Consider the following 20,785-nt stretch of genomic DNA (forward strand, 5'->3'; position numbering starts at 1 on the left):
CACACCTCCACATAAAAAAATCACTAGCGGGCTGTGGACTAGAGGTTTGCTTAATGAGCAAAAACTATTTGCAAAGGTTGCTCTTCTTCTGTAATGCCGCGGACAAGATCAAATCACTACGGTAGAGACGCTGCCCAGAGAGATGACATTGGCAATGATTGATTTAAAACATTTCAATGATCACTTTTAATGGGATGTCACTTCCTATGATGTTCATCCACTGATATCACTTTCCATGACAGCACCTGGGTCAAAAGTTGCATCATAAGGATGGACACCCCCAGTATTTTTAAAGGTTGGGACCCTTGACAAGTAGAATGCTCAGGAATAAGGCTGGGCTCACGTTGATGAACAGGCTTTCTGCTCACCCTCGTGTGTGTCGCTAATACTACTGTGTAAGCATCAACTTCATCACAAATCCTTCTGGCCGCTACATCCCTCAGCATTGAAGGAATCCTCGTGCCTCACTTGCCGTGATAGATTTACTTTCTGTTCTATTTGCCATTGTTCCTCACTGTACACATTAGTAGTAGTGTGTATAGCACATGTCTGTTTGTTGCGTAACTCACATTTGAAAACCTCTGCCTCTGTCCCATTTCCTGCAATCCACCTGCCCTTACTCTAATCCAGTGGTCTTTAAACATTTTTGGCTTGGGCCCCGTGAGCTAAATGTGGGCAGGCCGCGCCCCCCCCAGCCCAAATGCAAAATGGACAGTAAGTCCAAATGACTATGAACTACTGCGTGCCGTCACCCCACCCTGCTCCCAGTATAGTCCCTGGGCTCCACCACCTTCTTCCATCACAGTATCTGGACTCCCTCATCCCACTCCTAGCCCATTCCTTGGGTTATCCCCATTCCACCCCACCACAGACACTGGGCTCTCCCCACCCTGCTCCCATCAGAATCTAGACAGAGAAATGTAGTATAATGATAGCCGTACACAGGTAAATGGTCCCATTACACACGATATTCATTGCAAGCTTAAGACCAGATTTGTTTGTATTTTCTTTGGAGTCTAGAATAGAGTCAGACTGTGGGTGCGCAACCCCCTGGACATGAGGGTGTGGATCCCTGGGGGTTGCACCCCACAGTTTGAATACCGCTGCTTTAACTGGTTATATGTCCAAAGGCTGCGCACAAAAGTTTGTTCACGCAATTGCATGACAAAAGGCCGCAATCCTGTGGGTGCAACCTTTTGTGCGCCACCATGTCCCCGTCATCTCCCACACTGCCAGTCTGAGTGCCGCTAGACCAGAAGCCCGGGGCACAGCACGGCACACTTTTGTGTGTGACCGTTTGTGCCCTGGGCTTCCTGCGGCATGGCACACAGTGCTTTAACCTGTGCTAGACTCACACTGTTCTTACTACTGATTTACTCTCTGCAATTCCATCTCTTACAGTCCAATCACATATATCTTTCTAGTGTCATGTGAATACTTCTCACTGGCCTTTAAAGGTCCTGTCCTGTATTACTAGGCTAAGGGTAAACTGCTTTCTTCTTTTAGCTAGGGCATTAGCAGTGCAATTAAGATTACTTACATCCTTATAAAGAAGAAGGTATAGCAGCAAACAAAGATCAAGTGACAAGTACCCCATTAGAATGCCCAGACGAAGAGAAGCAGAGGAGAAAATGCAAAAAGTAACCATAAAGAAAGTAATTGTAGGAGTTACCCATTTAGTAGAGTATCTTCCAAGCTGTTTGTGACCTTCCTGTAGCCTCCTGCCGTGTGGTACACTAAGGAGTCACATGTAAGGTTGGAAGGTCTAACACAGACCCATGTTTCTCCACTTCTGGGGTCCCTATATTGACAGACGGACCGGTCAGGAATTTTCAGATTGCACTCGGTTGTCTCTGCCATCCCATTCCTCTGGAAGTGTCCATAAAAGTAGACTTTGTCTGGTCGGCAGTCCCTGGCTTTCCTCATGATCTGGACAGCCTCACTGGAGTGAATGAGGCGGATGGTTATTTCCACCTTTCCCGCCCACAGTAGCTGAAAGGAGACAGTGTATGTTCCATTCTGGTGGTCCCTCACCAATCCAGTCACCCCTGCCTTCAGACTGGGGGAATGGAGCTTGGCTCTGAAGAAGTCTCCACCGTAGGACTTGGGTCGTTTCTGGTGATTCATGGCAGTGAGGAACACTTCCAGCTTCTCGCCTACAAAGTAGTTGACTTTGGGTTGCAGGATGCGGTACTCGCAGTTTTTTGGACTTGTTGACGAGGCCAAGGTCGGGTTACCTTTTGGCTCCGGCCATGTTATCAGCTCCTGTAGGGCCCTCACTTCCTCTGCTTCTGTTGCTGCTTTTGTGAAGAAAAGATTTTGAGACATGGCATGCCCCAGCTCGGCTGTCTCTGCACTAGGAGTAGGATAAAAAGGCAGTGGTTCCTCTTGTGTTCTCCAGAGTTTTATCATAACCTGGTGAGGGAAATGACACACAATTCAGATGATATCAGACACATTAGTAAAACGGCTCTGACAACATTAAGCTATTCACACACCGATTTATCACTACCGTTTCAATCGATTACATTCAAATTACACAAACCCACCTACAGACACGTTGCCTGAGAACACATGGTCTTACTTCATTTATTCAATATATAGTTGTTGACAGGTTGCAAATGACAGCTGGTGAATATTTGGACTAGAGGGGCTTAATTATTGCCCACTAAAGAAAACAAGCGACTGAGGGCCCGATTCTCATGTGGGTGTTAAGGACCGAAAAGGTCGGAAAAAGTGTTATCAACCTATTCGGTACTTAAGACCTATTCTGTACTTAAGACCTATTCTGAAGGTGGCGCATTCTTCCGAGGTCGATATGAATGTGCCACGTTCGGAATGTATGTGGCTGTTGCTAGGATGGGATGGGTGTGTGGCAAATTTGTAATGTAATATGTGGGTAATTGTGAATATTGGCGTACAGCTGGCACATTGTTTTAAAGCATTTGAATAACGAATATGTCGTTATTTAAGGTGTTCTCTCGGCAGCACTTTCATAAAAGTAATGATGATGTTGTTATTTAAGGAACGTGCCGCAATGAATTTCCTTTGCACCTGTTGTTGCCAGAAACAGGCACAATGAAGGCTGTGCACTATCGTGCTCTATGAAGAAGCCCAGGACCACTTGAGAATAGTGGTGGAACCTGGGCGCCAGAATTGGCGCAGTGATTTGGGCTCTTTAGCACGCTCAGTGCGCCAACATCCCAATCGGGCCCCAAGTGTAACAAGAGAGCCTCAACCTAAGAGGACGGGGTTCCGCACAAAGAACACATTTTTAATAATGGGTAAGGATGGCACATTTACAAGCACACCATTTGTGAAATATTGTGTAAGGAGCAGAGGTCAAGCCCAAAAACAGAAAGTGGCAGGACTCATTAACAGGTATCCACAAAACTAGAACCTAGGTTGGGAATCGGGACCTCAAATCTTCCCTAATGTTGTATCACGCTCGAATCCGAGTCATATTTATTCAATTATTACTTCATTCTTAGAATGAATCCAAGGTAGTCGGTTTTTGAGTTGTGCCTTCAAGGTTCCACAAGTTTTATTTTATGTTATTTACTGTGTTGTTTTCCGAGTCAACATTCATTTTTTATTTGCGTTTCTTGGATTTTACAACTGCTTAAAAATATGTTTTCTTTAAAAAAAGAGGAGTTAAAAAGAAGAAGATACTGGAATCTCGGACCTAAACCAAAAAGATGGTGGTCATTAATGCTGACTCCTGTTATTGAATGGATTCAGAGATCTGTTTCTTTCGTATATGAGCTCCGTTCGTCAGTAGGTTTTTGGAGAAAAGAAAAGAGAAAGGTGATCCCTTCTTGATGTTGGAATCTACAAGCAATCTGATGTAGGGATCTTGTCTGATCCGAGTGCATCTACTCAGGTCGCAGAAGAAGCCGACCGGTTTCAGTGGTTTGAGAATGGATGTCACCACTTTCTTCAGGGCTATTGACACGCACTGATTTGTATTGTGCGGTCTGATCAATTCTTGTTGGAAGAACTAGGTCTCTAATATCAAGGAGTGATTCGTTGTTTGTTTTCGAGCTGCGGCACGACTGCGGCGTTCTCCATTGCTAGTGGAAGGTGGGCAAGTGAACCCTTTGGATTCGAGAAACAGAAAACGCACGTTATCCAAATTCAGGACCCTGATAGATGGGAGTTTCTTTTAAAACTCTATTGGGGCGACTTTCCACTCCTGGATATTAGAGACCTAGTTCTCCCAACAAGATTTGATCAGACCGCACAATACAAACCAGTGCGTGTCAATAGCCCTGAAGAAAGTGGTCACATCCATTCTCATACCACTGAAACCGGTCGGCTTCTTCTGCGACCTGAGTAGATGCACTCGGATCAGGCAAAATCCCTACATCAGATTACTTGTAGATTCCAACATCAAGAAGGGATCACCTTTTTCTTTTCTTTTCTCCAAAAACCTACTGACGAACAGAGCTCATATACGAAAGAAACAGATCTCCGAATCCATTCAATAACAGGAGTCAGCATTAATGACCACCATCTTTTTGGTTTAGGTCCGGGACTCATTAACATACACAATGGGATGTGACGTCACCAGAAATTAGCATATCAATGTGAAATATGCTCATTTCATTCCATTGGCTTTGCCTAACCATACAGGACGAATCATAAAATCAAGACACAAAAATCAAGAGGATATTTTCTTCTAATAGTGTTTTGGAATCATTAAAAGGTGTGAATGTATTATTAATCGATACTCTGAAACAAAGGAGACTACTATTTCATTAGCAGACCTAACCCCAGCTGAATCTTCTTGGAAGGAGGCCATTATTACACAAGTCCACCTCATACCAACTAACATTGGGCCTCATTACGACCCAGGCGGATTTCGCGGTGCTAAATGCACCGCGAAGCATGGCGGAAAGCCGCCGATAGCGCCATGGGGGTTGGCGGATTTACCGCCCCATTCCGACCTCGGCGGAGCGGTAAATCCCCAATCCCCATTCTGCCCTTCCCCATTCCCATTCTTGCCCCATAGGGTATAATGGGAGTGGGGAAGGAGTTAATTACGCCACCGTAAAATACGGTGGCGTAATTAACAACGAGGTCCCGTAGCGCCATGGTTTTCTCCGGCTGGTAAAACCAGGCGGAGAAAACCTCCATGGCGCTACGGGAACTCGTAGTATGGCGGAGAGGTACGCCATGCACTACGCTGGCGTAATACCCTCTCCGCCAGGGTCCTAATGAGGCCCATTGTAATTAAAGAGCCTATCGATACGCCAATTGGGGTCGAAAGTAAGTCTCCTACAGAAACTTTAACATCTGACACCATTACTGAAAGAAGGAACAATACAGTGTGCTCAGCATTAGAAAGAAATACCCAGAAATGCTTGGGTCCCCCACAAACACCAATAGAGTATTGACCCACTTCTATCAATGTTGCACTTATTAATACATGTTCTTTAGTCAAACATGCTCTAGACATCCACGATTACATAGTCTCTAGCAAAGTGGACATACTGTGTATAAACTGAAACTTGGTTACAAGACACGAGTGGTCCCCATATATCGGATGCCTCTCCCCCGGTTATAACTTCTACAATGCAGATTGAAAGGGTGGAGGGGTGGCCATAATAGCCAAATCCAATCTAGGCCTTTTTCCAGCTACTATCACTTGTTCAGAATGCAAGATTCGACATCTTAAATTGACACCAACCTACCACCATTGCATCAATATCATACTATCGCCCCCTCGCAAAACATGCCCGAGTTTAATGATGAAATTGTGGGAATTCTTAACAGCCACAACAGTCCTAACTCTTATACACTCTTTTTGGGTGATCTCAATCGGTGGAGGGGAAATGCAGAGGACAAGGAAGCAACGCATATTGAGGCAGCATTAATAGAGAGTGGTTTTATCATTATAAACAATGACCCAACACACGAGAACTCCCATCTATTGGATTTGGAGGTCCCTAAGAACATTGGAACTATGAATATCCTTACCACACCATGCATCTGAAAACCACAATTGTGTTCACCATGCACTCCTATTGATGATGTTTGTGTATTTGGATAAGTGTTAAACAGCACAATAGTGCTTTTAGGACAATTTAAGGTGCAGGGGAGATAACAGTCAACCCTGGCATATGGGTTGTAAAATATACGAAAACAAAGTAAGTTCCTAATAGAGGAACTCCCATCTCCTGCACAGTTTCACTAGCTCAAATAGAGCCCAATTATTAATATGACTTAGATACATCAAATATGTGTGTACATACTTTGTAATAGTTATTATTTAGTTTAAAGCACACAAAAAAAACATTATTTTAGTATTCAATGAAGAACCTCCACACATAAATTGTAGGTATTTCCAGTTTCTTTAATTTTCAATAATTCATAGTTGGCCCAACGCGTTTCGAGAAGTTCATCTCTTCTTCAGGGGCATATTGAACAAAATGTATCACATCTAAAGGGAAATTTCAACAAAACATGGAATTATCTATATGATAATATATATTCAAAGTCAATCATAATTCAATATATTGTATTCACATGCATTCTCATCAGGAAAGAACCCAATGTACTGCTGGCTTAGGTAAATATCATTAAAGTAAACATATTCACTCAGTTATTCAACTATAAAGTTGTTCGGTCTATTCTATCCTAGACAATCAGGTGTGTCCAACAATCAATATACCAAATTCAAAGTTTCAAGTAGTAGATATTCTATATATTTTTTTAAAACAGGCATTCAAGGGTCTGACCGCCAAATGGAGGTGGAATAGGGTCATTCAAGTAGGAGATATCATTGTCATTGTCGGTAGTTGACAAGAGAAAGAGTGGTTCATTCATAAATGGAGGGCTATTAATCAATGATTATTCATGTTGAGAGATATGAGGCGGGCTGTATCTTTACAAAAGAATATTAGTCTCAAAAGGTGTTTGTGCTTATCCTTATGGTAAGAAAGTAGTCACCGTGAAGGTAGAATGGCAACAATCTCAACCCGGAGGATCCGGCAGAACACGAGATGCTGTGACTTCTCAGTCGTCTGGGTCTAAACAGATTATTCCCCGACCCGCCCATGTTAGCCTATCAGAGGGGCAAAAACTTTAAAGATAGTCTAATTAGGGCAGAAAGAATGAAGAAACCAACCCAAACCACATTCAGAAAACAGAAGATGGGAACACATGCCTGCCTCAACTGCCAACACTGCTCCAACCTCATCAAGGGGGACCACATAAGACACCCTAAAAGCGGTAAAAAAATAATGCTAAAGGACTTTGCCACTTCTGAAAGTAAAAATGTGATCTACGGATTAAAGTGTCCGTGTGGAAAATATTATGTGGCCAAGACCACCAGCAAAGCACGTGAGAGATGGACGGAACATAAATCCAATATACGAACGGGCAACATTAAATCCCCAGTTGCCAGACACGTCAAAGAAAATGGACATAATATATCTCAATTGAGACAGGTTGTACTAGAGGTGCTTCGAACAGCCCCAAGAGGGGGAGACTTAGCCAAACGATTGGCACAAAGAGAATTATTCTGGATCCATAAATTGGATGCCATGACTCCATTAGGCTTAAACAAAGACTTTTACTTAGGTCCATTCTTGTGAAATACCCAATGTACTAACCAAATTTAGTCCAATATACACTTATGTAAGTTACTTCAAAAAAACCGAATGATACAAAGTTTCCAATGTAACAAAGGTGAACTGGTTACTCATTAGAGTGTAAGTCTCCCATCATTGAGACAGACGTTCAATGTAGAACATTGTATGTAGTGATATATGTACCCATGCATATTGTACATATATACAAAGGTTTCCATGAAATATCAGGGTGATGTAGACTGTAAGCCTCAAAACAACAGGCGAGTTGAATCAGAAAGTGTGAGCCCGAATGGACTTTTAAAGGAATACACCTGTTTTAAGCAGTACCGTTGCAAAGGATTACAAGTATGTTTTTTCTAAACTTTTGTACAGGTGAAACATTTGTACCTACACAACCACATTTCCCAGAACCACTAGTATGTATTTTTTTTTTTTTTTTACTGTTGTTTGACATCTACCTTACTGTAATGCCATTTGAGACCTACTCTTAGGAACACCCATGAACACTATTACCACTCGAGAACTATTCCAACTCTGCTCTTATGTTTCTAAGGGATCTTTCTATCCCAAGACGTCCGTCCGCTCTGACGTCTTACCTACCTTTCAGAACTTGATCACTTCCATACATTCTTAATACATTTTTTACCTTCGTATGTTTTGTTGCACTCGCCACTAACGTAAACTACTCTTCCCGATTTTTTGTCTACAATAGTGACGTCACCTGACGCCACTGCGCGGTGACGTCATAGTCAAGGGCCATAACTTCAGTGTGCCTCCCGGTACTCTTACTACGAGCACGGGAACGGACACACAATTTCTCCTTTCTTGCCAGACTGAGAAGGTAAGCAGATCCTCCTGTGCACTACCTTGCTTCCCTAAACTACACGATCGGGCTCTAACGCCTTTTTCTACACATTTTAAACATTAGAGTACGACCCTGACGACTGAGAAGTCACAGCATCTTGTGTTCTGCCGGATCCTCCGGGTTGAGATTGTTGCCATTCTACCTTCACGTTGACTACTTTCCTTACCATAAGGGTAAGCACAAAAACCTTTTGAGACTAATATTCTTTTGTAAAGATACAGCCCGCCTCATATCTCTCAACATGAATAATCATTGATTAATAGCCCTCCATTTATGAATGAACCACTCTTTCTCTTGTCAACTACTGACAATGACAATGATATCTCTTACTTGAATGCCCCTATTCCACCGCCATTTGGCAGTCAGACCCTTGAATGCCTTTTTAAAAAAAATATATAGAATATCTACTACTTGAAACTTTGAATTTGGTATATTGATTGTTGGACACACCTGATTGTCTAGGATAGAATAGACCGAACAACTTTATAGTTGAATAACTGAGTGAATATGTTTACTTTAATGATATTTACCTAAGCCAGCAGTACATTGGGTTCTTTCCTGATGAGAATGCATGTGAATACAATATATTGAATTATGATTGACTTTGAATATATATTATCATATAGATAATTCCATGTTTTGTTGAAATTTCCCTTTAGATGTGATACATTTTTTTCAATATGCCCCTGAAGAAGAGATGAACTTCTCGAAACGCGTTGGGCCAACTATGAATTATTGAAAATTAAAGAAACTGGAAATACCTACAATTTATGTGTGGAGGTTCTTCATTGAATACTAAAATAATTATTTTTTTGTGCTTTAAACTAAATAATAAGTATTGCAAAGTATGTACACACATATTTGGTGTATCTAAGTCATATTCATAATTGGGCTCAATTTGAGCTAGTGAAAGTGTGCAGGGGATGGGAGTTCCTCTATTAGGAACTTACTTTGTTTTCACACCATGGATCTGGTCAGACCACTTTATGATCAGCTTTACGATGTACTTACCTACTACTAAACCTATCAATAACATAAAATCTGTTAGAGGCTGTAATTTTAAGAAATTAAACTCTTCAGACATCATGAACGGAATGCAGACTGTCATGAACAAAATATTACCATCTGATCAAACTGATGATATGCTGTCAGTATTTAATAATACATTCTTAACAATACTTGACAAAGTAGCACCCATTTGAACGAAAGGGGTTAGAGAAAATTCTAATCATCAAAGCTGGTTTACACCTGAACTGGATGAGCTGAAAAAGAAAAAAAGGGCATTAGAAATGACCTGGAACAAACACCCCTCGGACACCACTCGACATGGAAGAAACTAGATATATCTTATAGATATTTGATAGTGGACACCAAGAAAGATTATTATAACACCCGCATTGAGCAAGCTTCTAATTCCTCGAAGGAATTATTTAACATCATAAAATCCCTAGAAAACCCCCAAACTGCAGAGCTTCCATTATCAATCACAGACAAAGATTGTACTCGGATATCACTGGCGTTTGAAGAGAAAATCTCTAAGGCAAGGGACAAAATCTTAGAAACTCAGAGTCTTAATGTTCCATTGGAGGATCCCAATAAGGCGGCTGAACCCAAAGAAACAGATGACCCTCTCTCCAACTTTCAGTCCCTAGGTTTCTCTTTATCCCCTATCTCACCAACAGATATGAACCTGCTGCTTGCGTCCCTAAACCCCACTGAACCCGTACCTGTCCTTTAAATGTACTACCACCTAAAATCATCCTTCAAAACAGAAACACATTAAAACCGTTTCTAACACAATTTGTGAACGCTTCCTTTTGAGATCAAGAAGTGCTACCATATATTAAGAAAGTAATCATCACACCCATCCCAAAGGAACTCCAAGGATCCAAGCAACATCCGCCCAATAACAAACAGTCAGTTTATTTTAAAAATACTGGACAAGGTTTCCACAAATCAACTCCAGTCATTTATAGAAAACAATACCAAACTGCACAATCGACAATCCAGTTTCCATCCAACTTATAGCACTGAGACTGCTCTTCTTGATCTCCAGAATCACATGCTAGAGATCATTGACAGTGGTAAAGCTGGGATGCTGATCCTATTGGATCCATTGGCGGCATTCGATCTTGCTGATCATGAGCGATTACTAGAGTACCTACGTCAACAAGGGAGCTGTTCAGAGATGGCAGTAAATTGCATCAAATCATTCTTGTCAAACCGAGTTTCCAAGGTACAATGGGGCGCAGCCACTTCCCCAGCCTCTCAAATAAATAAAATATGGATTCCCAAAGGGTGCATCAATAGCACCCCTCCTTTTCAACCTTTACATGCGTCACTTGTTCACTATTGGAGACATTAGGGGCCCGATTCATGGAATGATTTGTGTAGAAAATAGGGGTCATGCACGGGAAATCACACGCAAGCACCAGTTAGTGTATTCATGAACACAATGCGCAGGGCTTACCAGGGACTTGCGAGAAAGCCGTGCCGTTCCAACACGTCTGTGCGACACCACAAACGCCTTGCGTGAGACTCGTATCGTAGGGGCATTGGGTTCTGCGCAGTTACCTAAAAAGGGGGCGGAACACGTGGAATGGGGAACAACAAGCATAAATGTGGCCGTTACGTGGGAAGCACCACAGTAAATTACTTGCAATGCCCACACGCGCGCTGACAACACGTATTCATAGGGCTCACTGTTGAGATGTATTTCTGAACTCTGACCTGGTGGGCAGAGGTTCAGGAGGCCAGCCTAGTTTCTTGGAACAGGGTAACCTTCTGGACACGCCAGACCAATGAGGTAGCTTGGCAGTGGTCAAGACTAGGTCTCAGGAGGGGTCAGGGCGACTGAAAGACCTCAATGAGCATACAGAGCAAAGGACACTTACAAATCACTCCCAGTCAGGTGTATATATATTAAAAATATAAATACATTTATTTCAAGGCCTTTGAGTTTCAACACACAAATCTAATCACAGTAATACTTTTAAGCCAACACAATCCTATCTAAATACATACATACAATACCAATGGGGTCCAAAGGGTTAATGCTCGAAATGGATCCACAACCTAAAAGGGGAAAGCAAACAGGCAGTGCAAATAGTGTTTAGTCCCTGCATCCAACACACTCCTAACTAAGAGGCAGTCCAATCCCTAAGAAGAGTGGAGCCTATTGCTCGAATGTACTTGCACTGCTGGTGCACGCGGTAGTTAAAATGGGCAAAACGGGGTGTCTTTATGGGTTTGTAGCAGCTCAGGAAGGTGGGTGAGGTGATGAAGAATTGGTTCCCACTATTCGAGGAGGGCCTCCACTTGAGGGCAGAGTCTATTCCAAGATTTGGGAATAGTTTGCCAGTTCACACTAGCAGTTGAAAGGAGAGGGGCCTTCAGGGGCCATTCATGCATAAAAACGGATGGAGGTGCTAGGGGGCCACCGGTTAGGGTTGCGATTACTCACAACCCCTGGCGCACACTAGACCAAACATCAGCAGTCGAGTCCATTTCGGTTGCAGGTTCAAGTGCGGCAATTTGGCGGCTCTGCAGCTTTCAGCGACGAAGATACAGCAATGATTCCCAAATGGGACAGTGGCAATTTCTCCGCTCCTGGTGGATGGATCAGGCCAGATTCACTGCAGAGGGGCACAAAATGCAGCGCACCTGCAAAGTGCGTTACCATGGCTGGGTGACACGGTAACCGCGTATACTCCGGTTCGGGCGCCCTCGCGTTTCTCCAGACCTGGAAATGCCAAGTATACACAATTCGGTGTGAGAGTGCCGTGAACGCAGAGCTAGCAATTTACCAAGTTTCAAGGGCCTCCTTGAAACAACGGTGGTATCAGGGGAAAGAGTCTGCGTAAGCTGGTCAGCCCACTGGTTGGCCCAGAGACATTTCCAAGAGAGCTTACTTGCAGGGTTTGATGAAGGTGCCAAGAATAATTGGTCCCACTATTCTAATGGGTTGAAGCATCTTCGCAGGCCTTCTAGGACGACCAGATGCAGAGGGGTCCCACTGGATGACAGTGGGCTCAGGGTGCCAAACCTTCCAGCGTTTCACCAGCGATACCTCAACTCGGCGTCTTAGTTTCAGGATACTTGGATCCTATCCTTCGTTCAGTGAGAACTCCAGAGATCGACATGGTATGGATGTTTGGGGCCTTCTCTTATCCAGAATCTCCTTCACGCTAAAACGAAGAGGACCCAATGGGAGATCTGCTCACATACAGGCATACCATACGTGGACCAATCACGGACCACGGTGGTCCCAGGCATTCACAGCACTCCAGACTCTCTGGCACCCAGGATGTGTATTGGAACTAGATGTTCCAGCCCACATCCTGGAGGCCCACACACAAGGTATGCAGAAGCCCGCGAAAGCTTGGTGCTTTGCGGGATAATGCATGCCCACATAAGGACTGACCCGGGTTGGCTCGACCTGGGGAATGTGAAGGGGCAAAATGGCCAAAGGACAGGACAAAGAACCTCGTGGCATGGCCATTTTGGAGCCAGGCCACCTGTTCATGCCAAATGCGGTAATCGCTGTTTACCTGGCAGAAAGGGTTAAAAATATGCAAAATGATAAGCTGCACCAACCCTATCCAAGGCACATCTGCACCTCTCCTAAAAAATCCTTCAAGAGTATCTAGGGCCGTTGGAAATGACTAATAGACCCAACTGCACTGTACTGGTGCAACTGTGCAGAAAGGTTGCAACATTTGGAAAGGACTAAGGGAAACAAAGTCCCCCAGTACGGACCAACTTAAGGGCATGTCAGTTTCCCCATAAAAAGTGAGTGAAAAGCCAACGGGAGTGCAGCAGAAGGCTGGGCTCCTCTTGTAAAGTCAGACTGTGGTGTTTAACATCAGCAAAAAGTTGGGGAGTACACAAATGGAGGGAAAATTACACATAAATGGGAATCTTTCCTAACACTCACCGGCGCACGCAAAAAGACGCGCAAATCCGGAAACACTTCCGCCACGCGAAAGCTGGCGTAAGCGTCACTGCGCACTAAAAACAATGCATAAAAAGGGCGTGCAAAAACCAACATGTGTATACAGCTACGATGAATGTTCAATTTTTTTGCAGCAGTGATCAAGGGACACTGCAGGAGGAGGATAGCCACAGCATACATTTATTTACCGAGGATCAGCCTTTTTGGGATGCCTGATGACCAGGTATATAGCAGGTATAGGTTTTCACCTCATATCATATTAGAACTGGTCACGGAGTGGGAAGATGACCTCACATCACTCACCCTGTGCTCCCAAGCACTCAGCCCCTTGGAAAAGGTGCTGAGTGTACTGCATTTTTGGCCACTGGGTCATTTCAGCGGACAACTGCCATAGTTGGGGGCATTTCACAGCCCACACAGACACGCTGCCTACACAAGGTGTTGGCAATCATGACTGCACGCCCCTCAGTCCGCAGGCACATATACATGCCCCGAACACCCGCAGAAAGGCAGACCGTGGTCCAGGACTTTTACGGGGTGGCGCACTTCCCTAAAGTGCTTGGTGCCATTGATTGTACCCATGTGGCCCTACGTCCACCTAGGGCCACAGAGCACATCTATCACAATCGCAAGCACTGGCATTCCATCAACATGCAGGTTGTATGTGATGCCAAGGGAATCATTACCTCTGTATATTCTAACTATCCATGGTCCATCCATGATAGTTTCATATTCAGAATGTCACCCCTACGCCGGGCACTGGAAGTTGGGGTGCATGGCAACACATGGCTCATTGGTGAGTACAAATGGCCCTGCAAATGCATGCATGTCTCTCACAGACAAAACCACACCACCGACAAACCAGGTCACCTTCCAAGAGGACAGTTCCCACCCTCTGAGCACCTACATGATGACGCCAATACGGAACCCCACCACACCACCCCAGGTAAGATACAAAGCAGCCCATATTGCAACTAGGGATATAGTGGAGCGCACATTCTGAGTGCTGAAGTCATGCTTCCTCTCCCTTGGCCACTCTAGTGGTGAGCTACTATATGCACAACCAGTAGTGTGCAGGATAATTGTGGCAGCATGTGTCCTGCACATCGTTGCAACACGGCGTGGCATACCGGTGGACATGGTGGTGCCCCCACATCACCAACCACATGCACGGTGGAGGTGAAAGGGCACTTGGCGAGGCTGCCCGTTCCCAGCTTGTGGGACAATTTTTCACCTAAAATCCAATCCCTTCAGAGTGCACACAGCCCTGGCACATTCCAGGTGACAATCTATGATGGCAAAGGGACAATCATCTGTCCCAACCTTACCACCCTGAGAATGTGTCCTTGGAAGTGCTACATTGTGTGCATCCCTTAGAACTTAAACTAACTCAATCTGGTGAGCACAAAAGGAACACATGGAAGATGGAGTATGCCACTAACACCATGCCAAAGTACACATCTAAATGCCGGTATGTCACCTAAACCCTCCCACACTTCATGTCACCTGGTTGACACACCATGCCATGGCATGCAATGTCAAATGAGACAAAGAAGTGACCAACACATAACCCTACGGTCACAAAGCGCTCAACGATCAACGGAACAAGTTCAGAAATAACTCACTCTCAAAGAACAAAATAATAATGTACACAGGAACATCAATTGGTCAAACACAGGACCCAAGAGTGAATCTGTCTGACAGTGACCAATCATAATTACACATAAGCCTCAATGTGTCGTAACTTGCACATGGCACCCTTGCATTTTGGTGTGGAATTGCTAACTGAAGAGGGCAGGGAAGCGCATACAGCAGGAAGGCTAACAATAATGGAGATAGGAAAGCTAATACATGAAGATGGAACATGAACAAAGGATGGATCTCAATGTCCAAACAAAAAGGGATGCTAACCATGCACTGGACAAACAATCATGAATTCCCACTAGGGGTGTATACACAGGTCGGACTTCAGACTGCCCACAGATATAATGGAAGCCCAGTGCCCCTGTGTAAGTTACTTGTACATGATCCACTCCTTGCAAGCCCATGGAAAGGGGAAGCAGGAGTGGCATGTGTTTCTGGACCCTAAGGCACAAACAAGGAGTGTACCAACACGAGACAAGCCTGTATGGGTCCAGCTGGAACCTACAGTGGATGCCCTCGGATGCCACACAAAGCAACACACTGTCACATAAATGCACAATTGACAAGAAACAAGTAAACACAAATAAAAAATGACAATGGTGGACCGGGGGATGGGTGGCACCCAGGAGGGAGGCGGTGCAGGGTGCCCGTCAACACTCAACACCCACATGTGTGGATGTTGAGAAGAAAAAGAAAACCTCCATGGGTTAATGGGCCGCACGGCTAGCATGGATCGGGAGACCTGTCACTGCTGTCGCCAGCCTCTGGTGTAGCATCAGAATGTGGTAGCGGTGAGGAAGGATCACCACGCATAGCCCTGGCCTGGTCCTCCATGGCAGTGGCCATGCGTTACTGAGATGATTGCATCTGCAACATGATGGCTCGGAGGTCCCCATGCAACACCTCACAGGATGCACAGAGATCCTCCGTGATGGTATCAGTCAACTTTTGCATCTGCTGTTCAGACCGTCTACCTATACTCTAACCTCAGGGCGTCCCTGTGTGCCTGATCCTCTGCAACCAGGGATGCCTGCAGAGCCCTCAGATCCGCCCATCGGCTCCTGTTGCTGGCCTCCAAGTGCAGCCTGTGTGAGCGGCATGTGGACCGCAATGCCTGCAGCTGGTGCTCCGCCTGACTTTCTGGGGGATCATGGAATTGGCCACCCTATCCATGCTCTGAGCCAACATCTCATATGAAGCACCCTGTTGTGCAACAGTATACATGGAATGCTCGCACACAGTATCGCCAGCTGCTACATGGCCACCGCTTTGGCAGACCCCATGCCTGCCTGGCCCAAGGTAACCTGGCCCTTGATGTGATGACGCTCTCTGTGGCTGCAGGACTGCATCCCTCCCTTGATCAGCTGGCCTAGGACCAGGAATCAATAACTGCAGAGCATGACCCTGCAACCGTAACCACCACAGACGGACGTACCAACACTGACTGGCCCTGTGAGCGGTCCCCCCCTTCAGACGTTTGGGATACAACATCATCTTCTATGTCTCATTATCCACAACGATGTTGGAAGAAGAGGGCGGAGAAAGTGCTGTGGAGCAAGTCAGTGGGGATGCATCCACCAGGCCCAGACGCAAGGCCCAGTCACGCTCCCAGGTAATTACATCTTCGGGGAGTGAGGAGACTGGTGCCGCGTCAGTGACATCGGCTGCTGCTGCTGAGGGGATCTCCAAGAGGGCGAAGGTGGTGTTGGAGTCCTCGGCAGCGGGAAGGACAGGTGAGCTCGCACAGGGGCAATCCACGGCAGAAGACGCTGGGGTGTCATACAGGTTGGCGGGGAAGGAGGAGGAGGCTGCATCAGCCCAGCCCATGGGGCCCGGCGGGGGTGATGAGGTGGGTGTGACTAGTGCAGTCCAGACTCGGGGTCAGGAGGCAGTGCAGGCCACCGTGGAGGGGCCTGTGCATAACCCTGCCCCTGGGCCTGTGACTGCACCAGTTGGCACCTGTGGGCATGCCCCAGGCCGGACTCATCCGCAGGTGGCAGATGTCTCCACGCAAACGGAAACACCAATGCCTGCGGATCTCACCATTCGAGACAGGGAGGAACTGTTGCTAGCTGGTATCACGAGGCATACAGGCACCATTCGTGATGATGTGCTGACTTAACCGTGGGCTTGCACATCATCACAATGAGGACTTGCGTCTCATCAACTGGCTAGCTCAGTTCCTGGTCTCAAGTTGGGTGTATGGGCTGGCCACTTATGCAACCCCCTCCTCGTCTTCCTCCTCTGTGCGCCAGTTGTCCTCCTGGGCGCCTTCCGGCCCAAATGCCACCAGGGCCCGCTGTGGACCTGTCCCACCCCTGGCGGCCTGTCTGGTGGTGATCACATCCCTGCCAGAGTCGGGAGTCAACATAGGATCAGCCGAGGTGATCACCACGCCGATCCAGCCGACGACAGGAGCTTTGGCAATGGAGGGAGAGCAAGCACCAAGTAGCAGGGCATGTGCACGACGGCCCCGGGTGTTGTCATCATCCCGGAGGCTGTCCTTAAGGAGCAGGCACGAGGCAATTTGGCAGCAGCAGGCTCGGAGTAGGAGGCTGCAGTACTGAGGGCAAACCATCTCAGGGAGGCTGGTCTCAGGCAGGATGCAAACGTGGACCTTCTCCAAAGGATGTCTTCCATGTCGAAGCTTATGGAGCGGCAAATCAGGGCAGAGTGGCAGCGGGCACGGGAGACAAAACTCACCATGGCCAGGGCGGAGATTTCACTGCGTCGGGCAGGGAGGCAGGCTGAGGTCCTCGAGGAGACTTGCAGGGAGTGGGAGGGGATGGAGAGGACCATGTTGGACTTCCTGCAAGCCCTTGAGGAGAGAGCGGAGGCCCGCCTAGCGGAATTGGATCTAGTGTTCGATGATGCCCTGGTCGAAACATTAAGTGAGCATGGTGAGGAGAAGGACTAGCCCTCTGCCTTTGTAAATAGTTCTTTAGAAATAAGTTTCCTTTATTTTTTTATGATATGGAGTTTTTGGACTATACTCCACTTTTTGTGTATAGTTGTTTGTGTGTGATTTCGCTTTTTGTTGATTTTATGATTTGGAGTGCTATTTGGACTTTGCTTCATGTTTATTTGTACATAGTTTACTTGTGTTTTGTATTTTTTGACTCAACATGACGGAATGGATTTTTTTTCTAATTTCCGTTATTATTTTGGAACACTTATGGACATGGACCTCTTTTCAGACTTTTAATTTTTTTAATGTACATGATTGGAAGTTTACTTTTGGACAATTGAATATTGTTTTCATTTGTTATTGTGCATATTTTTATTCATGATTTGCAGTGTGTATGACTCAATACAACTGTATAATATAATTTATTTTGATTACTCACGGTAATAGCTTCTCTGACTTTTTTTTGCAAAATTTACTGATTTGTTACTCGGTTTGGTGTCCCTGGTAAGGACCTTTGCTGGTCTTGTGTGTGCCCGCAACCCAGCCAAATCGCGTGAAAACTCAGCATGTACCCCATCCACACACCAGCCAAATCGCGTGAAAACTCAGCGAGTAACCTGTCGGCACCCCAGCCAAATCGTTTTTACTTTATTTGGCTGGGGTGGGAGGCTGTATGCTGGTCCAGGGATGGCACGGGGTCTTGCACCGTCTTAGGAATTCTTTTTGCTTTTTACTGCGCATGGGGGCATGTTGGGGGCATTACTGTCGCTGCTTGATGTTCTTTGCGCCACGGCTAGTGATGCCTCAGATAATCCATGAATACGTGTGCTGCGCAATTGTTTCTTTGGCACATGGCACCTGTGCCTTTTCTGCGTTGGATTCTATGAATCGTGCCCTAGGAGTCTTCTTTATGAACTATGCCAATAACACGCAACTGGTCATCGAACTAACTGGTGATTACCAGCAAGACTCTATAACTCTAGAAAACTTCTATAAGGCAATTGAAAATTGGATGTCCTTGAACTGACTCTGCCTTAACAGCAATAAAAACAGAGCTTCTCATCTTTGGCTCCCCCCAGGTGAGGGCCAAATTAGATCCGGCTTACTTTCACTTTTTGCTCTAAGGCAATAAGATCAAAACACAAGTGAAAGTGAAAACCTTGCGGGTCTTTCTGGAGACATCATTAAATTCAGACTTCCGTGTTCAAAAACTCTGTAAAACATACAATTAACATCTGAGGCGTCATCATACCATACACCCCTATATTAACAACAAAAATGCAGAAACAATTGCATGGGCCATGAAACTATCAGGATTAGCCTACTGTAACATCTTACTATGTGGAGCGACTAAGTCTAACAACAGGACATGCCAAGTATTTCAAAATGATGCTATTTGCATCGCTATGACCATTCCTAGGAGGTCCCACATCACCAATACTAGAAGAGAATTACACTGGTTACCGGCACAGCAACGCATCAATTTCAAAATGGGATCATTAATACACTGCTCTCTCTACGGGAAAGCCACAAAGTATCTAAAAAACATAATTTTTCCTTACAGCCTGGCTAGAGATCTACGATCATCAAACCGGAACCTGTTATAAGGAATTAGAACTAAAAGAAACAAAGGTCTAGGTAGATCGTTTCGGACTAAAGCTCCTGCATTCTGGAACTCTTGACCTCCGCCCATCAGAGGGATCTCTGATTGGAAATGTTTCTGGAAAACACTAAAGACATACCTCTTCTGCTAAAATAGCCCCCTGGATCCTATAATAAAAGAATAGGGCTTGGACGCCCTTGTCCTGTCTTTTTGTTTGTTCCCATCGTGGCAATGTGAGCAACCTGATGCCCGCGGGATTCAGCGCTATAAAAAAAAAGAATAATAATAGTAATACAATGTTTTCCCTGAATCGTGCAGTCCTGAAATTTGACATTTGACCATTAGTTGTGTGATATTTCTTATCATGCTAAATGGTGCAGTGGTGAAGCACCCAGCCCGCGCAACTGCATTGTTCGAGTGGCCACATCAGTGTACATTCAAAAATGGTTCTCATTGACAAATGGCTCTACAATAAATGGATGGAATTGAGCCCTGGTAAGGAGCCATACAATTCACAATCGGTTCTGTGTTGTAACACATAAAAGAAAAAAGAATTAATAGGCACTAGGTCACTAACCGTCCACAGAAGCAGTTCCAAAACATTTTTCATGATGCCTTTGTCCACAATATATGCATCATGGGTAGGACTTTGCCAGGAAGGTAACGACTTGCTGAGGGCCAATGAGCTCACTTGTTACAAGCACATTGTCCCTCTATGGGTACTAATTAGTATTATAGGCTCTACATACAGTGATGCATCGGATATCATCATCACTCGTCTCACGGGGGAAAGGCTATTTGAGGTTGTACAACTCTCATGGGAGAGAAGGGGACTCACTAGCAGGAACATGGTATCCCCCTTTCCACTAAGGGTATGACATCATTACCTGTAATTCCCAATCCTGTATGGCCTGTTGCAGAGAGGAATCAGACCATCCAATTTACACTGACAATAAGACTCTTTCCAATACCTTTAGTAAAATGACTGGGATGAAAAATAGCATCTAGGGGGGCATTTGCAATAAATGCTAGAGTAGCTCCTGTATCTCTGGTAGGGTGAGCTCTCAGAGTGAAAGGTAGGGTCTTTTGAATAGTGAATAGCACATCTGTATGCATTGGACTATCCATCTGGAGATGGCATTTTTATAGATGTGATCACCTTCTCTACCCATTGCTACGGAAACAAAGAGCTGGTCTGTTTTCCTTACAGGCT

The 20,785-nt window shown here is 45.3% G+C and overlaps 1 protein-coding gene across 1 annotated transcript in view; it reads right to left on the minus strand.

The window, feature by feature from the left end:
• LOC138568020 (NXPE family member 3-like) overlaps nucleotides 1-20,785 on the minus strand; it is a 532,139-nt gene that overhangs the window by 288,859 nt on the left and 222,495 nt on the right. The window contains exon 2 of the mRNA XM_069646414.1: nucleotides 1,673-2,415. Coding sequence (XP_069502515.1) covers nucleotides 1,673-2,415 — 743 coding nt within the window. The remainder of the gene's footprint in view (nucleotides 1-1,672; nucleotides 2,416-20,785) is intronic.

The sequence above is a fragment of the Ambystoma mexicanum genome, chromosome 1p (assembly GCF_040938575.1).
Source record: "Ambystoma mexicanum isolate Mex_15411 chromosome 1p, UKY_AmexF1_1, whole genome shotgun sequence".
NCBI lineage: Eukaryota > Metazoa > Chordata > Amphibia > Caudata > Ambystomatidae > Ambystoma > Ambystoma mexicanum.